This window comes from Mustela putorius, unplaced genomic scaffold (genome assembly GCF_011764305.1).
Source record: "Mustela putorius furo isolate JIRA1106 unplaced genomic scaffold, ASM1176430v1.1 tig00003898_pilon_pilon_pilon, whole genome shotgun sequence".
NCBI lineage: Eukaryota > Metazoa > Chordata > Mammalia > Carnivora > Mustelidae > Mustela > Mustela putorius.
This window is the reverse complement of record NW_025422047.1, coordinates 32218335-32233940: the sequence shown is the minus strand read 5'-3', so window position 1 is coordinate 32233940 and position 15606 is coordinate 32218335. Positions and strand designations below refer to the sequence as shown.

At 35.8% G+C, this 15606-nt stretch overlaps 1 protein-coding gene across 3 annotated transcripts in view; it reads right to left on the bottom strand.

Annotated features, from left to right (window-relative positions):
* Positions 1-511: 511 nt before the first annotated feature.
* The window catches only part of BRMS1L (BRMS1 like transcriptional repressor), a 32526-nt gene continuing 17431 nt past the window's right edge, over positions 512-15606 (bottom strand). For 2 of the 3 annotated variants that reach the window (XM_004773334.3, XM_045067772.1), the window contains 6 exons: positions 7838-7934; positions 6690-6773; positions 5481-5545; positions 4752-4791; positions 3766-3913; positions 512-2093 (listed from right to left, as the gene is read on the bottom strand). In XM_004773334.3, the coding sequence (XP_004773391.1) occupies positions 1976-2093; positions 3766-3913; positions 4752-4791; positions 5481-5545; positions 6690-6773; positions 7838-7934 (552 nt within the window). In that variant the 3' untranslated portion in view covers positions 512-1975. The remainder of the gene's footprint in view (positions 2094-3765; positions 3914-4751; positions 4792-5480; positions 5546-6689; positions 6774-7837; positions 7935-15606) is intronic. The other variant, XM_004773335.3, reaches the window with a different exon arrangement.

The window sequence follows — 15606 nt, the reverse complement described above, 5'->3', positions numbered from 1 at the left end:
GCAGGAAAGGCCCTAAACTGATCCTAAAACAGAGGCTAATTATAAACATGACAAGACCAGCAGCAACTGATAATATCACACTTCACAGATTCTAACAGTTCTCCTAAACCTTTTGACCAGAGTCTGATGACATACTGCCAATATAAAATACAAAAATATTTATAAATCTATTTTATAATACTTTAGAGATGATTATAGTTAAATGTTTTCAAAGTAAATGCACTCAATCATAGTTTGTAAAATTAAGATTTTCTATTTAGAATTTCACAACATATGTAGTGCATTTTTATTAAAGTAGAACATATGTGTATATTTTAAAATTAAGTATAACTTGGCCATCTTGAATACCTAAATATACCCCCAGTAGAGGTTGAACCGTGGTGTAGGGAAGCAGAAATATTTGTTCAACACTCCAACTCTCTGTACCTATTAATGTAAATTGGCTGAAATCATTCTTAGAAGTGGACAGGTTATAAAGAACTCACACACGAGTAATTCAAGACACTACAAATGACACTCAAACACATCTTTTTATTATACTAAATTTAAAAATACAAATCTTATTAAAAATGCTTATGAAACATTGTATACATAAGTACTGTCAAATACTACAGGATTATGACATTATGTACATTTGCTAAGGTTAATTAGAAACAAAACAAAGTATATAACTTTGTTGATAACGAATTTCAGAAGTCAAATATTTTAACATTTGGCAACTGTGAAGTAGTGATCTGCACAGAAAGATGTTTGCAGAGGCAAAATAGTAAGAAAACAAACGGAATAATGCAGAGATTCCTGCCCTATGTGTTAGTAAGTAGCTCTCTTCCTCATCCTCCTCAGTCTCATTATAACAAATTAAAGTGCACAAGACCACCAGGAAAACTTGATTTGGTTGTACCCTAATATATACTACAGCCAATTGTGCTGCCATATTGAGGGTTTCAATTCTTTGTACTGTTCCTGAGGTTTTTAGAAGTTAATTTTGCATGTGGCTAAGGGAAGAGAGGCCAATACTTTCTAAATTGCACCAAGTGGCCTTAAAGTGTAGAAATACCAAAGAGAAAAATACTAATTCTGGAATAGATTCAAGAATATTATCCCTGTCTACTTTGCCCTAGGAATAAAATAAGAACCTAGTTTTACCTCTGGAAAATGCTTACTAAACATCTGTTTCAGAAGGCCAGACATGAACAGCACGCACACAAAACCATCAGTTACTATGCACCACTTACACACGGCATCGTGAATGCCTTGCCCTCAAAAGGCTCACGAAAAATACGGGTAAAGCATGTTATTACTTGACACTAACTTTACTAATTAACATTAAGTACAATTTGTAAAAATAGGTCACCACCATACCATCAAGGAAGAGAAGGAAAGCTGCTAGTCTACAAAAGTGCTCCCTTTAGCTTTCAAACCCAATAGCTTCATTTTGGGTCAAACAAGATTGTAAAGAAAGGCCATCAGTTCTAAATAAGCTGATGATGCCATATATACATACTCACGTACATATGTTTAAATTTCAATTCTCATTTAACACTAATGTACCAGTATAAACCATTTATAGGAAACATTTTATCAGGCTTATTTACAAACACCATGAGTGACAAAGATATGGAAAATCAAAGAAATTGCAGACAAACATAGCCATTTAGCAACAGAGTTGACTAAAGATAAAATGGATTTCCATAATGTTTTTAAAAAACAAAGAAAAAAATTGAGTAAGAAATCCCTACTATATATACCTGTTGGTCATTGGACCTAAAAGGCAAATAAATGTAATGATCATGATTAAGTTTTTATTACGGTCTCATTGACATATCAATATGAGGTCTACTTAGAGTACTACCTACAAATACAGTCTCTCATGATTTGATGAGAATATTAAGTTATTGAATACATTTTTAACTCCCATGGCACATCACACTTGATAACACTAATAAGGTAGCTTTAGATAACACTTAAATCATGATTATGAATGTTTAATTGAATATTTTCCTTTCTGTAGCTGTGAAATGTAAAGCTTAGATTTGCTTCCATCAGGCCTCTTAAACCAAACTTCATCATGGTTAATTGTTGTAATTACAGCACTAAAAAGGGGGGGAGAAAAAGGAATGAATGAATGAATTGCAATATGCCTCTGCCACTCATTTTAGAGTACTAGCCATAAAACCAAAATAGCCAGACTGCAAGAGTAGATTCAGGTATGTAATTGTCATTTACCACTAGCAGCAGGGCATGTTTTGGAAAACATCACATTTAGAAACACTTAAGAGACAATCTCCTTTCTTTCCTTAATAGAATTGGTCATATTTACTATTAGAAGTATTAAATGCACATTGTTCCTACTATATCCCCACTCCACTCCACCCCCCAAAAACAAGTGGAGCTAAAAAAAAACTAATCACATAGTATTACACCTCCAATTTATATCAGCTCTGGCTGTAGGAAATCTTGTCAGTGTTTTAATTTTTTTTTTCAAATGCTTTATTTTTTCAGAGTATGCACTTAAGTTTTTATTTAAATTCTAGCTAGTCAACATATAGAGTAATACTGGTTTTAGGAGTAGAATTTAGTGATGCATCATTTACATGTAACATCCAGTGTAGGAAATCTTAGAAATACCAATGCCTAATTCCCAGTGTCAAACCATCTATGGTACTTCTATGGATTCGTTTTGACACTACTTATCCTTATGTAGAAATATTTTTAAAAATAGATTTGTGTTTAATCCTCTTATTTCATTTCTTTTTAAATCATATTTATGCTAAGTAGTCAGTAAAATGTCTTAAAAGCGGTAAGATAAAGCAAAGAATCTAGGGGTAGCACATAGAACCTAGAAATTAGCTCAGTGGGCTTCTATGAGTAAAGTTACTGTACACAATGCTCCTAGTATCATAAAACTTTACAGATGAAATTACAGTCTGAGTAAATCTACTGTATTTGGAAAGTGAGCATTCTTCCCTAAATACAAACACCACATTTACCATTCATACCTAGAAAAAGATACTTTCTTAGTATAGAAGGCTACCATTCTGAGAGAAATAAATCCTAAACTACTGAAGGAACAAAAGCAGTGATTAGCATTAATATTTTCCAAAGGCTACAACCAGATAAAACTTTGAAGCGATCAGGGAGGCTGGCTCAGTCAGTGGAGCATGTGACTTTTGATCTCGGGGCTATGGATTTGATTGGGTGTAGAGATTGCTTAAAGAAATAAATCTTAGAAAATAAAAGAAAAATTTAGAAGACTATACAATTATAGAAAAGTTATTTAAGCTTAGACAGATGGAGTTCTTTAAAAGGTAGCTTTCAGTTTTCAAGTTATACTATAACTCTTAAGGCTCTCTTGAATTTTCCATTCCTTTCCTAGTTTAAATAATACTCTTTGTATCCAAAACACTGTAATACACCCAGAAAAGTTAATGATCAGTATATCCAGCCAAAACTTGTAACAGTCTGGTGTAAAGATCATAATATTAAAATCCTAACAATTCATCTACTCTAAGAGCTAACAAATGGGACCACTTACCTGGGCTAAATAATTCCAACATTTCCTCTTGTGTTAACACTTGTGCTCAAGAACTTACTATGTGACGTTGGTCTATAAATATTAACACTGGTGAACACACATGCTAACCAAATCATATGCCAAGAGAAAAGAAGGATCCATAGGCAACTAATGGTGCATTAGGAATACACTACATTATTACTGACAATAATGTTGTAATTACTGAGCAATGCTGAAATAGTCATTTTTACCTTGTAGGACATTCATCTTTTTTATCAATACATATTGTTTGTCCACGTATATACCATTCACCATCATAATATAATCTTCCTTCTTCAGATCTAGCACTGTGCAGGTGTTTCTCCAGTTTCACAGGTGCTAAAGGGATCAGTTCAAAAACTGTTATATTAATAAGACATTGTCAGAAGAACAAAACTGCAGAACATTAAGAAGTAACACCCATCCATGCATATATGTGAAAAAAAATACTAAAAATATTTCTTAGTAACAAATGTAAATCTAATAGAAATAAGAGAGTGCCTGGGGGACCCAGTTGGTTAAGCATCTGCCTTTAGCTCAGGTCATGATTCCAGAGTCCCAAGATCAAGTCCCACAGCAGGCTCCCTAATCAGTGGGGAGTCTGTTTCTCCCTCTGGTGCTCCCCTTCCCCAAGCTCACTCTCTCTTGCTTTCTCAAATAAAATCTCTTTAAAAAAAAAAAAAAAAAGAATTTAGGGGCCCCTTGGTGGCATCTGCCTTCAGCCCAGATCATGATCCTGGGGTTCCTGGGATAGAGCCCGTGTCGGGCTCCCTACTCAGCAGGAAACCTGTTTTCCCTCTCCCACTCCCCCGCTTGTGTTCCCTCTCTTGCTGCCATTCTCTCTGTGAAATAAATAAATAAAATCTTGAAAAGAGAGAGAGAATTTAATTTCTTACATTTCTTATATAATTAACTAAGTTTTATATAATTTAACTAAGTTTTAATGACAAAATGAAGTTATAGAATGTACAATATATCGTCAGTTAACTACACAAGTGCCAGAAGGGGAAGCAGGTGCATTATCAGTTACTACTGCCAATTTTAAATAGGATTTTAATATATTGTATTTCCAGAAGTAGAGTTCACTGATGAAATGTAACCACTGATGGGGGCACTGTTTAATATGTGGATAACTTAACAACCCTTATTCAACCAGTCCCCACAGAGAAGATTGCTGAACTTGGATTAAATGACTTACGTTCTGTTTTCACTCTGTGTGGACCCAGTGTAGCCATTGCCTTAATTAAAACAAGAAAGGCATTGAGTTTATAGACTGAAAGCACATTTTGGGATCTATTTAATGTCTACAACACTACTGATGACCTCAGTAGCTAACAGTGAAATATAGTCTTCAGCTGCTCTAATAAATTTTAATGTCCAAGACCACAAGGAATATAAAGAACAACCATTTCACCTAGAGGTGTCATCAATACCTGAACTGATCTCTTGCAACTAAAAAGTTTCTGAAAACGGAAAAATTTAATATAAGACATAAGTCTCCACTTTCAAACAAGCACAGAAAATCCTATAATTCTTGAAAGTTCAATGACAGAATGCAAGACATACAATAGGAGTTGAAATATTCACTTTCATTCATTCAACAAATGCCCAGGACTGGGCTAAGGACAAAGCACAGAAAGATTATTTATTACTTTTGGGAAACCTCAATAAATGCTTTTCTGTACTTTTGCATAAATTAGTTACATTATTGCAGGATAAAATACAAATTGCTGATGTGTCTCTCTTAAAATATTCTTCCAGTCCACAACAGTGGATTCTATCTGTATTAGCATTAACTGCCATAGAGAGAATGTTACAAAGTAAGGCATATTAACAATAATCATACTTTGATGTATTAGTGAAAATCAACAATCTTCAAAAGTAGACTATAAAAAGATAATTCATATTCATTGCTTTTTAATCATACCTTCCTAATTGTTGTCCAGTCTTCAAGAATATCAAGATCTTGTAGCATATAAACTATATATGGACGTGAAAAAGTCAAGGTCAATTTAACTGTAAGAATTTCACACTTTGGGGTGCCTGGGTGGCTCAATGGGTTAAAGCCTCTACCTTCAGCTCAGATCGTGATCCCAAGGTCCTGGGATCGAGCCCTGCATCGGGCTCTCTGCTCAGCAGGGAACCTGCTTCCCTTTCTCTCTCTCTCTGCCCACCTCTCTGCCTACCTGTGATCTCTGTCAAGTAAATAAATAAAATCTTAAAAAAAAAAAAAAAAAAAAAAAAGAATTTCACACTTTGAATTTTATTTCCAAACTTCTGTTTTTCAGAGAATTGGAACAATGATTTGTGGACATAATCCTTTTGGCATGGCAAATTCTGACTTCAAGTTATTCTCCAAAAAACTCAGTATCAGTATAAATATATTCTGGTACCAGGATAAATATATTCATATATATATTTTATATTTTTTTTCAGATGAATATTTCAGCTATAACCATATTCTCTTCTAGGAGATCACTGATCGTAAGATATACCACCAACCTAATCACTGTTTTGAGGTAGGGATGGGAAAAGTCAGGGAGGTGAGGGGACACCAAGATTGAAAGCACATACTACTTTAAGTTAAAGACACTCCAGTTTTGGGGTTATGGGTTATCAGTCCATTAAGATTTTGTCTGACTCTTTTGATTTTGGCTCAGGTCATGATGACAAGGTCATGGGATCAAGCCTCACACCAGGCTCCACATGAGGCATGGAGCTTGCTTAAGATTCTCTCTCTCCCTCTCCTTCTGCTGCTCCTCTCTCTCTCTCTGTCTCTCTCTCTCAAAAAACAAACAAAAACGTAAAATAAATAAATAACGACACTCCAACTTCAGAAACACTGAAAAATGTTAAAAAAAATACATGTGAATTAATCATGCTATATTCATATTGAAGCATTTGTGAACTACAAAGCCATAGTTCCAAAGTTGAGATCGTGACTAAATTTCTACTCCTTCCCTACCCCTCTTAATCTAAATTATATTCTTCTGCCTCATTTTTGGAAATCATCTTTTACCTATTATAGGATCATATAAATAAAGTCAGTTATACTAATAAAAATTACAAAGATGTGCACAATGCAAAAGTGTATACCAAAGCAAAAAAAAAAAAAAAAAAAAATAGAAAAGGATATCTGAAACAACAACTGGCTTCTTTTTGTCAGGACTGAAAGGATCCTTCCTCTTTTTTCTTGACTGAAGCTCATCATTCCACAGTTCTGGCAAGTGAATAAAAATTAAGTATTAGCTAATCTTTGAAGATAAAAGTGGGGTAAAAAAGCTATGTATTTTCATGGCAGAAAATTTCATTATAAGCTATGTATATACACATATGACTATATAATGAGCAGCTATATATTCATAAAATTTCCTCTGCCATTATTAAAGTAAAAATCAACTTGGCACTTAATGACTAGTAACTGATGAACATATGTCAGGTACTTTGTTAAATATACATTGCATGCATTGTGTCACCTAATCCTCAAAGCTATGTCTGAGGTAGGTATTCCTATTATTTCAATTTTACAAATGAGGGGACTGAATCAGAAAAGCTACAGTAATTGTCACTCATGGTCACCCAAGTAGTAGGGATTGGGGCAATGGCATTAGAATTCAGCTTATCGGACTCCACTGTGCCTATTCTACACCAGAGAAATACAATTTATAAGAGATAAAATAATATACATGCAAGACCTGTAGGATAACCCAGTATATCTTCCACCCAATGTAGAAAGCCTTCCACCCAATGAAGAATGTAGAAATACCCCTGAAAAAGCAATTTCAATCTTGGACTTATCTAATTATTAATAAGTTTTTCCTTCTAAAACAAAAATCTACTCCCTGTAATTTCTAATTTGTGTGATACCAAAAAGAAAAGGTTTTTATTCCTTCTTCTACCTGATCTTTGAACACTTAGACTTTAAAGACTTACTGGAGTTGTCTTCTAACACTATTCTTATATTATACAATATATTACATATATATTATAAAATATTCTTATTCTTATAGTGTACTATTCTTACTCCTGTAGTTGCTGTCAACTTCTCTTTTGTCCCTTTTCATGTGCTCCATTTTCTATGTCCTTCTGAAATATGAATTCAAATCAAAGCAACAATCACAAGCCTATCAAATTCTTTAAACATTTTCCCCTTTCTCCTCTCATTAGGACACTTCATTTACAAAACATTTATTTTAGGGGACTAGGATATTATGAGACACTACAGTAAACCACAGGTTCCGTGTCACTTAAGGTAAACCATCACCATCATGTCATTCCCATTACCTGAGGTAATATCAATGCTGTGCCTATCCTCTTCAAGCCTTCTTATCTTCTCCTCCAATTCACTCTGGACTGTATCATATAACAAAAGCTTTTCACTCTGAAAAAAATATATATTATGCATAAGTAGAAATAAAAAATCAATCTTAACTATGAGTATGAAATAACTTGCTCTTAAAATACTTTAACATATGATACTTTTGTTTGCTAACTTAAAATTTTTTACAATAAAATGCCAAAAACATGAAAGAAATAAAACTAGAAAATACAGAATGTAAGTATAGATTTAAATACATGCAATTAAGTTGTTTAAGAACATCTAAATTTATATGTGATATGGGAGTAAAAGTTTACTTTACATAAATTCATAGTAACCTCCAATCCCCTTTTAAATATATGCAGGTCTTACTTGTCAGTATAATAGAGAACCTGTCCTATAAAATGTATCATTATAAAATGAGTCATGTTTTCTTATCACAACAGTAATTGGGCCTGTATTCCTCAATAATATCTCAATATCACACAAAATAGACTACTGTATCACAAAAAGAAAGATTCAAGTATGAATTCTATAATTTTAAATCTAATGATAGTCAAAATCATAAAGCTATAGACTATATCCACATCTCATAACAAAACTGTAGAATAATTGAGGGACTTCCTAAAAGAGATGATTTACTACTGGCAACTAAGACTAGAATCCAGGTCTACTAATTCTAGCCCCTTGTTCCTTTAATTAGAAAACATTATAATCCCATATTTTCAAAGGGATAAAATGTACAAAAGTGTAATATACAGATTCATTATATAAAAAACTTATGAGAGATTCCCACCCCACCCACATAACTCTAGTAAGGATAGGCTACTCATATATATAGTTAGATAGGATCGTTGTCTTCTCACAGAGACTATTGGAATACAGTTAGGTAGGATTTCTTGTGGAAGGCACACACCACACCCATTTGGCAGCACTCCCAGTATGAATCATGAAATCCTCTCTTTCAGGTTTGAAATTTAGAGTCTATACATGCTTGAAGGTTCTCCTGAGTGGTAGAGGAGAGAAGGTGGCTTTTGTCGATTTGAGGCAAGCCAGGAACTCAAGAAAATAAAGCTGAAGACTAAAACTAGATCTCATATGAAAAATCATCTCCTTGCATGCTACCCTCTATGCTTACTTCTTTTTCCTTGTTCTCCTACCTTTGGTAAAGGCTTATGAAATATTCCAGCCTTATCTACATTGTGCTATAAGCACTGGGAAATGTTATATATCAGAGGAAAAGGGAGAGCAGACCCCAGCCATGGTCACGATAGTGTGACAACTATAAACAGATCAGATTCTCAGATTCTCCAGCCAAAGATGACCCCTAATACATAGTAGAAGTGATAAACATTTTGTTTTCAAGAATATGAAAATTTAACTGGTACAGTCTCTTTCATTTCTATTGATAAAATTATCCTAGGTCAAGCAAAAATTCTAAAATAAGTCCCCTAATCATTCTTTATACTTAAAAAAAAAAATGATCCTGAAATATCTGAAGGTTTGAAGACATCTCTAAAGATATTAGAAGTATAAAGTGTACAGATAGAAGTTCTTTGAATCTATTCTCTCTCTTTAAAGTACTTATTATACTTATATATTTGTCTTCACAGGCTTGCCAGCCCTGTGAGTCAGTCACCTTGGAAGAAGATCCTCCAGCTCCCAGTCAAGCCTTTAGATAACTGCTTCGCTGGTTGACTTCTTTATTGCAACTTAATGTGACTCCCTGAGCCAGAACCAAATTCCTGCTACAGAGACTGCAAAGTAATGGATTTCATTGTTGTTTTAAGTCACTACGTTTTAGAGTAATTTATTACAAAGCAATGGATAACCAAGACAAGAGGCCTCAAAAAACCTATCTTTATACACCTTTTCCTAAGAAGCTATTCTACCCAACTGAAAATGAGAACAAAATCTGGCAAGAAAGACATAAAAGGAACTTCTAGGGTGATGGTGAAAAGACACCCCATGAAGACAGAGATGCAGCTGGCCTAGAAAGCATCTGAAGGAGGGCACAGGGTGGAGCAGCACAGGGGATCCTAGGGGTACGGGGGATGCTCCTTGGGGACTAGCTGATGCATTTGATCACATGGAAAACAGCATCAGGGGGCTTTCATAAATCTGCTAGAGTCTCTGAAAAGAAATGACAAAACTAAAAATAAATGAAGCAATTATTAATTCTAAAGCTACAAATAGAGTTGTACAAAGAAAGGAAGTTTCAGCCTTGTTTAACTCCTGGCTCAGTAAATAATATTTGCAACTACAACAAAAACAAAAATTGAGTCATTACAGTATTAGAAAAATGGGATGAGGGAAACTATTATGGAGTCTTCAGCTTTCATAATAGAAAACCAATAGATAATATCTAAAACTGATATTATTGGGGCACCTGGGGGCTCAGTGGGTTAAGCCTCTGCCTTCCGCTCAAGTCATGGTCTCACGGTCCTGGGATCAAGCCCCACATCCGGCTCTCTGCTCAGTGGGGAGCCTGCTTTCCTCTCTCTCTCTGCCTACCCCTCTGCCTACTTGTGATCTCTCTGTGTCAAATAAATAAATAAAATATTTTTAAAAATAATAATAATAAATTTGTATAAATTAAATAAATAAATAAAGCTGATATGATTTAGAAATATAAGGACAAATTCCAGAAGGAGTAACTACAAGAGTTAGATCATTGCTGCTGGAATGTAGAATTTAGAGATGGGAGAGGGGACTGCTGTGTTTCATTTTAAGCCAGTGCCTACATAAATACATATACACATTACCCGCTAAAAGCAAATGCTTAAGAGAGTATTTAGACTTGTAGGGAAATCCTCATGAAATACTGCTTGTAAAACATGGTATAAAACAGTATACATGGGCGCCTGGGTGGCTCAGTGGGTTAAGCTGCTGCCTTTGGCTCAGGTCATGATCTCAGGGTCCTGGGATCGAGTCCCGCAGTGGGTTAAGCTGCTGCCTTCGGCTCAGGTCATGATCTCAGGGTCCTGGGATCGAGTCCCGCATCGAGCTCTCTGCTCAGCGAGGAGCCTGCTTCCTCCTCTCTCTCTGCCTTCCTCTCTGCCTACTTGTGATCTCTCTCTGTCGAATAAATAAATAAAATCTTTAAATAAATAAATAAATAAATAAAACAGTATACAGGAGGGGTGCCTGGGTGGCTCAGTGGGTTAGGCCTCTGCCTTCCGCTCAGGTCATGATCTCGGGCTCCTGGGATTAAGCCCCGCATCAGGCTCTCTGCTCAGCAGGGAGCCTGCTTCCCCCCTCTCTCTGCCTCCTGTTCCGCCTACTTGTGATCTCTCTCTCTCTCAAATAAATAAATAAAATATTTTAAAAAAAGAACAGTGTGTATGTGTGTGTGTATATATATATATATATATATATATATATATATAGTCATACCAGCTGTGTGAAAAACAATTATACAAAAACAAAAATGCACATACTTAATAACAAATGTCTGCTGCTTCGTAGATTATAGTTCACTGTATTTACTTCTTTAGACTTCTTTCCCAAGTTTTCTCAATACTTATTAATGTTACACTCAGGGGGAAAAAAAAAAAAAAAAAAAAAAGAACAGATAACCAAAATCAGAGCCCTGAAGAGCCTCAATTTTCTCAAGAACTGGAATTCTAACCCTGAACCCTCAGGGTCTGAGACCTTGCTACCACCTACTGTCAATCTTAACACTCATCTCCAGCTCTGTGGGGAGGCCTAAATGAGATAACCTAAATAAAGCATCACCACCTGTCCCAGTGTCTGGCACACTGTGTGTTCTATAAATGTGATTTCCTTCCTTAATTTGACACAAACCATCTGCTGCCTCAATTGCCTCTGTGGTTTTCTGGCATACTCTCTGATTGCATACCCATGTGAACATGTCTAGTCTCTCGTCCTGGCCCCTCTTTCTATCTGCTGTTAATCAAACTTACTTTGAAAACTGGCAGTGTGTCTCCCTTCTTCCCACTTCCCCTACCTCTCAGTTAGTTGTATATGAGCCAAATGTAAAACTAAGTAATAAGCAGATAAAAAGCCCTGAATAAAAAAGTTCAGATTTAATGGTAAATTGCATGAATGTGACCCTAAACAAATTATTTAACCTCTCTGAGCCCCGCAGTTAAACTAGTCATAAAATCAAGATAATTCCTATTTCATAAGGCTGTGGTAAGGATTAAAATCCATAACACTCTAAATATAAGTTCCCTTCCTGCCTTTATTTCCTATCTAAAATGCCCTTGAACTACTGAATATTAATTATATTAGTAAACAGACCATTTATAATATTAATTCTATATTAGCACTAAAAAAAAAAAAGCCATAACTAAATTAGAAGAAATTTATGTAAACATTTAACATGTCTATGGAGGAGGGAAGACTTTTAAAGCTGAAAAATGATGGAAAAGTGGTGCCTGGGTGGCACAGTTGGGTAAGTGGCCAACTCTTGATTTAGGCTCAGGTCATGATCTCCGGGTGATTAAATCGAGCCTTATCTTGGAATCCACACTACTTGGCAGGGAGTCTGCTTGAGATTCTCTCTCCCTCTCTTTCCCCCTCTGCCACTCCTCCTGATGTTCTTACATGTATTGCTCTTTCTCTCTCTCTAAATCTTTTTTTTGAAGATCTTATTTACTTGAGAGAGAGAGAGAGAGAACTGGGGAGAGGGGTTGAGGCAGAGGGAGAAGCAGACCCCCCACTGATTAGGGAGTGAGATGCAGGACTCGACCCCAGGACCCTGGAATCATGATGTAAGCTGAAGGCAGACACTTACCTAACTGAGCCGCCCAGGTGCCCTAAAATTAATCAATCTTTAAAAAAATGATGGAAAAGAAAGAATATATCAATGTATTTGTCAATATATCAATATATTTGTCTAAGTAAAAAATACTTCTTGAAGATACATTGCTGACTTTTATTTCTGACAATTTAGTAGATGAGATATCCTCAAAACAAAACACAAAAATCTCAAAACAAAAACAAAATTTCCCAACACACCTAAACAGATACTCAAATAAAATACCACAAACATCTTTTTAAAGGTTAGTTAAGCACTTTAAAAAATAAGAGATATCCCCGAGAACCAAAAATAAGGAGCCGGAGACCAGCAATGCTAACCTAGTGTTGAACCTATGGGAAACCATAGGTGTTCGCTGGGTTGGTAACCTAGAGGAATGGATTTTAGTGGCTATTTGGGAAAAAGAGAAAGATCTTGGGTCTAAGCAAAGTAAGGAACAAGAACTGGGATCCCTGCATAGCCCTGAAGGGTTATACCTTCAATGAAAAGGCAGACTAGAAAAGATTCACCTGAGGGAAATTCATTTGTGTTGGCTAGGCAATAAATGAAAAAAAAGTTTTTCCCAAAAATACATCATCTTAGGCCCTGACCTCTGCATATTTGAGATTCAAATGTAGATTACCTACATCTTCTAGGAAATTCTAAGCCAAAAAACTAAAGCAGTCATGTGCTGTTGGCACACCAGGATGCCTAGCTGAAACAAGCTAGCAGAAATAAAAGGAGATACTATCTTAAGAACTACATCCTCTGTCCAAGGCTCACAGATTCCTACCAAGAAAGCCGCTACAGTCCAGAATTATGGTATAAGGAAATAAGCTATAAGGTTTGGCAGAAATTTGAAGGAAAAGAAAGGCAATATTAGACTCTGAAGAACTTCAAGCAATATATTGAGTAAAAAACATGAATTAAAGGGCACCTGGGTGGCCCAGTTGGTTAAGTGTCTGCCTTCAGCTCAGGTCTTGATCCCAGGGTCCTGGGATGGAGTCCCGTATCGGGTTCCCTGCTCAGTAGGAAGACTGCTTCTCACTCTCACTCTCCCTCTGTGTGCTCTCTCTCTCTCCCTCTCTCTCAAATAAGTGAAAACCTTTTTAAGAATATGAATTAAGTATTAAGAAATATGGAACACAAAATGAGGACTTACATATGACTAACTCAAGCTCCAGAAGAAGCAAGCAGAGGAATGAAAGAAAGGCAATACCAGAGAAGATAGTATCTGAGAAATGTCCAGAACTGATGGGAAACAAATTCTCAGATTCAGAAAGCACAACAAATCCAAATAATGAGAGACACAATAAAGAATATGGAGACACACAATAAAGAAACTGAAGGGATGCCTGGGTGGCTTAGTTGGTTAAACCACTGCCTTCGGCTCAGGTCATGATCCCAGAGTCATGGGATCGATCCCTGCATCAGGCTCCCAGCTCCATGGGGAGTCTGCTTCTCCCTCTGTCCTTCTCCCCTCTCATGCTCTCTCTTTCTCAAATAAACAAAAAAGTCTTTAAAAAAATAAAGGAACTGAAGAACAAAAAAGAAAACAATGTTCAAGTAGCTAGTAAAAGGTAGCTATCTACAGAAAAAAGCTATCTACAAATGATTACAGACTAAGCAAATTGTGGAAAATAAAATCCTAAAAATGTCTTCTTAATGAGGAAATAATTATCATCCTACAACGTTTTACCCCCTAAACTGTCCTTCCAGAATTATTACAAATAAGCTATTTTAAACAAGTAAAAACTGAGTTTACCACCAAGGGACTCTCAGTGAAGAAATGCTTAGAATGTTCAAGAAGCAAAAACAAGAACTTGCAAGAAAGAGTCGCAACTCAAAAACAATGAACAAAAAACTAGTAAAATATGCATAAACCTAAAAAGAACTAAATCAATGAGATTGCAATAATGCTTCATTTGAAGGGTAGAAGGCAAATGGAACTAAAGGACTGAAAACTATAACTTGTACTTTGGGAGGGAGTAAGTAGAGAGGTCAAGTGTCCTTTATAACTCAGGAGGAGGAAAGAAATGTTAATTGATTCTAATGTAGATATGCATACTGAAAATTTAAGCTAATCACTAAAATATAAAGAATACTAATGCATGCTGCATTTTTTAAAGATTTTATTTATTTATTTGAGAGAATAAGCAAGAGAGAGAGCATGAGCAGGGGGAGGAGCAGAGGGAGAAGCAGACTCCCTGCTCAACTGGGAACGTGACGCAGGGCTCAATCCTGGGACTCTGGGGTCATGACCTGGGCCAAAGGCAGACGCTTAACTGACTGCGCTACCTGTAAGATTAAATTTTTAAAACTCAATAAATGACACACACCTAGGAAAGATCAGTTAAGAATAAAAAAGGATAAAGCAGATAAAATAGAAAACACAAAAAAGGATGGTATTAAATAGCAAAATAATTACTACAAATATAATTGGACTAAATTTGCCAATTAAAAGACAGGGTTTCTTAAAATAGTTTTAAAATCAACACAGATATTATTTACAGATAATATGCCTAAAATATAGACTATAAAAAAGTTGGAGGAGAAAAAGAATATAAAACCTTTTATTAGGCAAAGGGTACCTAGTTGGCTCAGTCAGTTGAGCTTCCGACTCTGGATTTCAACTCAGGTCATGATCTCAGGGTTGGAGATCAAGCCCCACATCAGGCTCCACATCCAGAGAGGAATCTGCTTGAGATTCTCTCTCTCTCTTTCCCCCTCTCCCTCCACCCCCCCACTAAAATAAATAAATCTTAAAACTAACAAAAAAAAACTTTTGGGTGCCTGGGTGACTCAATCAGTTAAGCTTCTACTTTCAGCTCAGGTCATGATCCCAGGAGAGTCCTGCATTGGGCTCCTTGCTCAGCAAGGAGTCTGCTTCTCCCTCTGCCTGCTGCTCCCTCTGCTTGTGCTCTCCCATTCTCTGACAAATAAATAAATAAAACCTTTAAAATAAAAAAA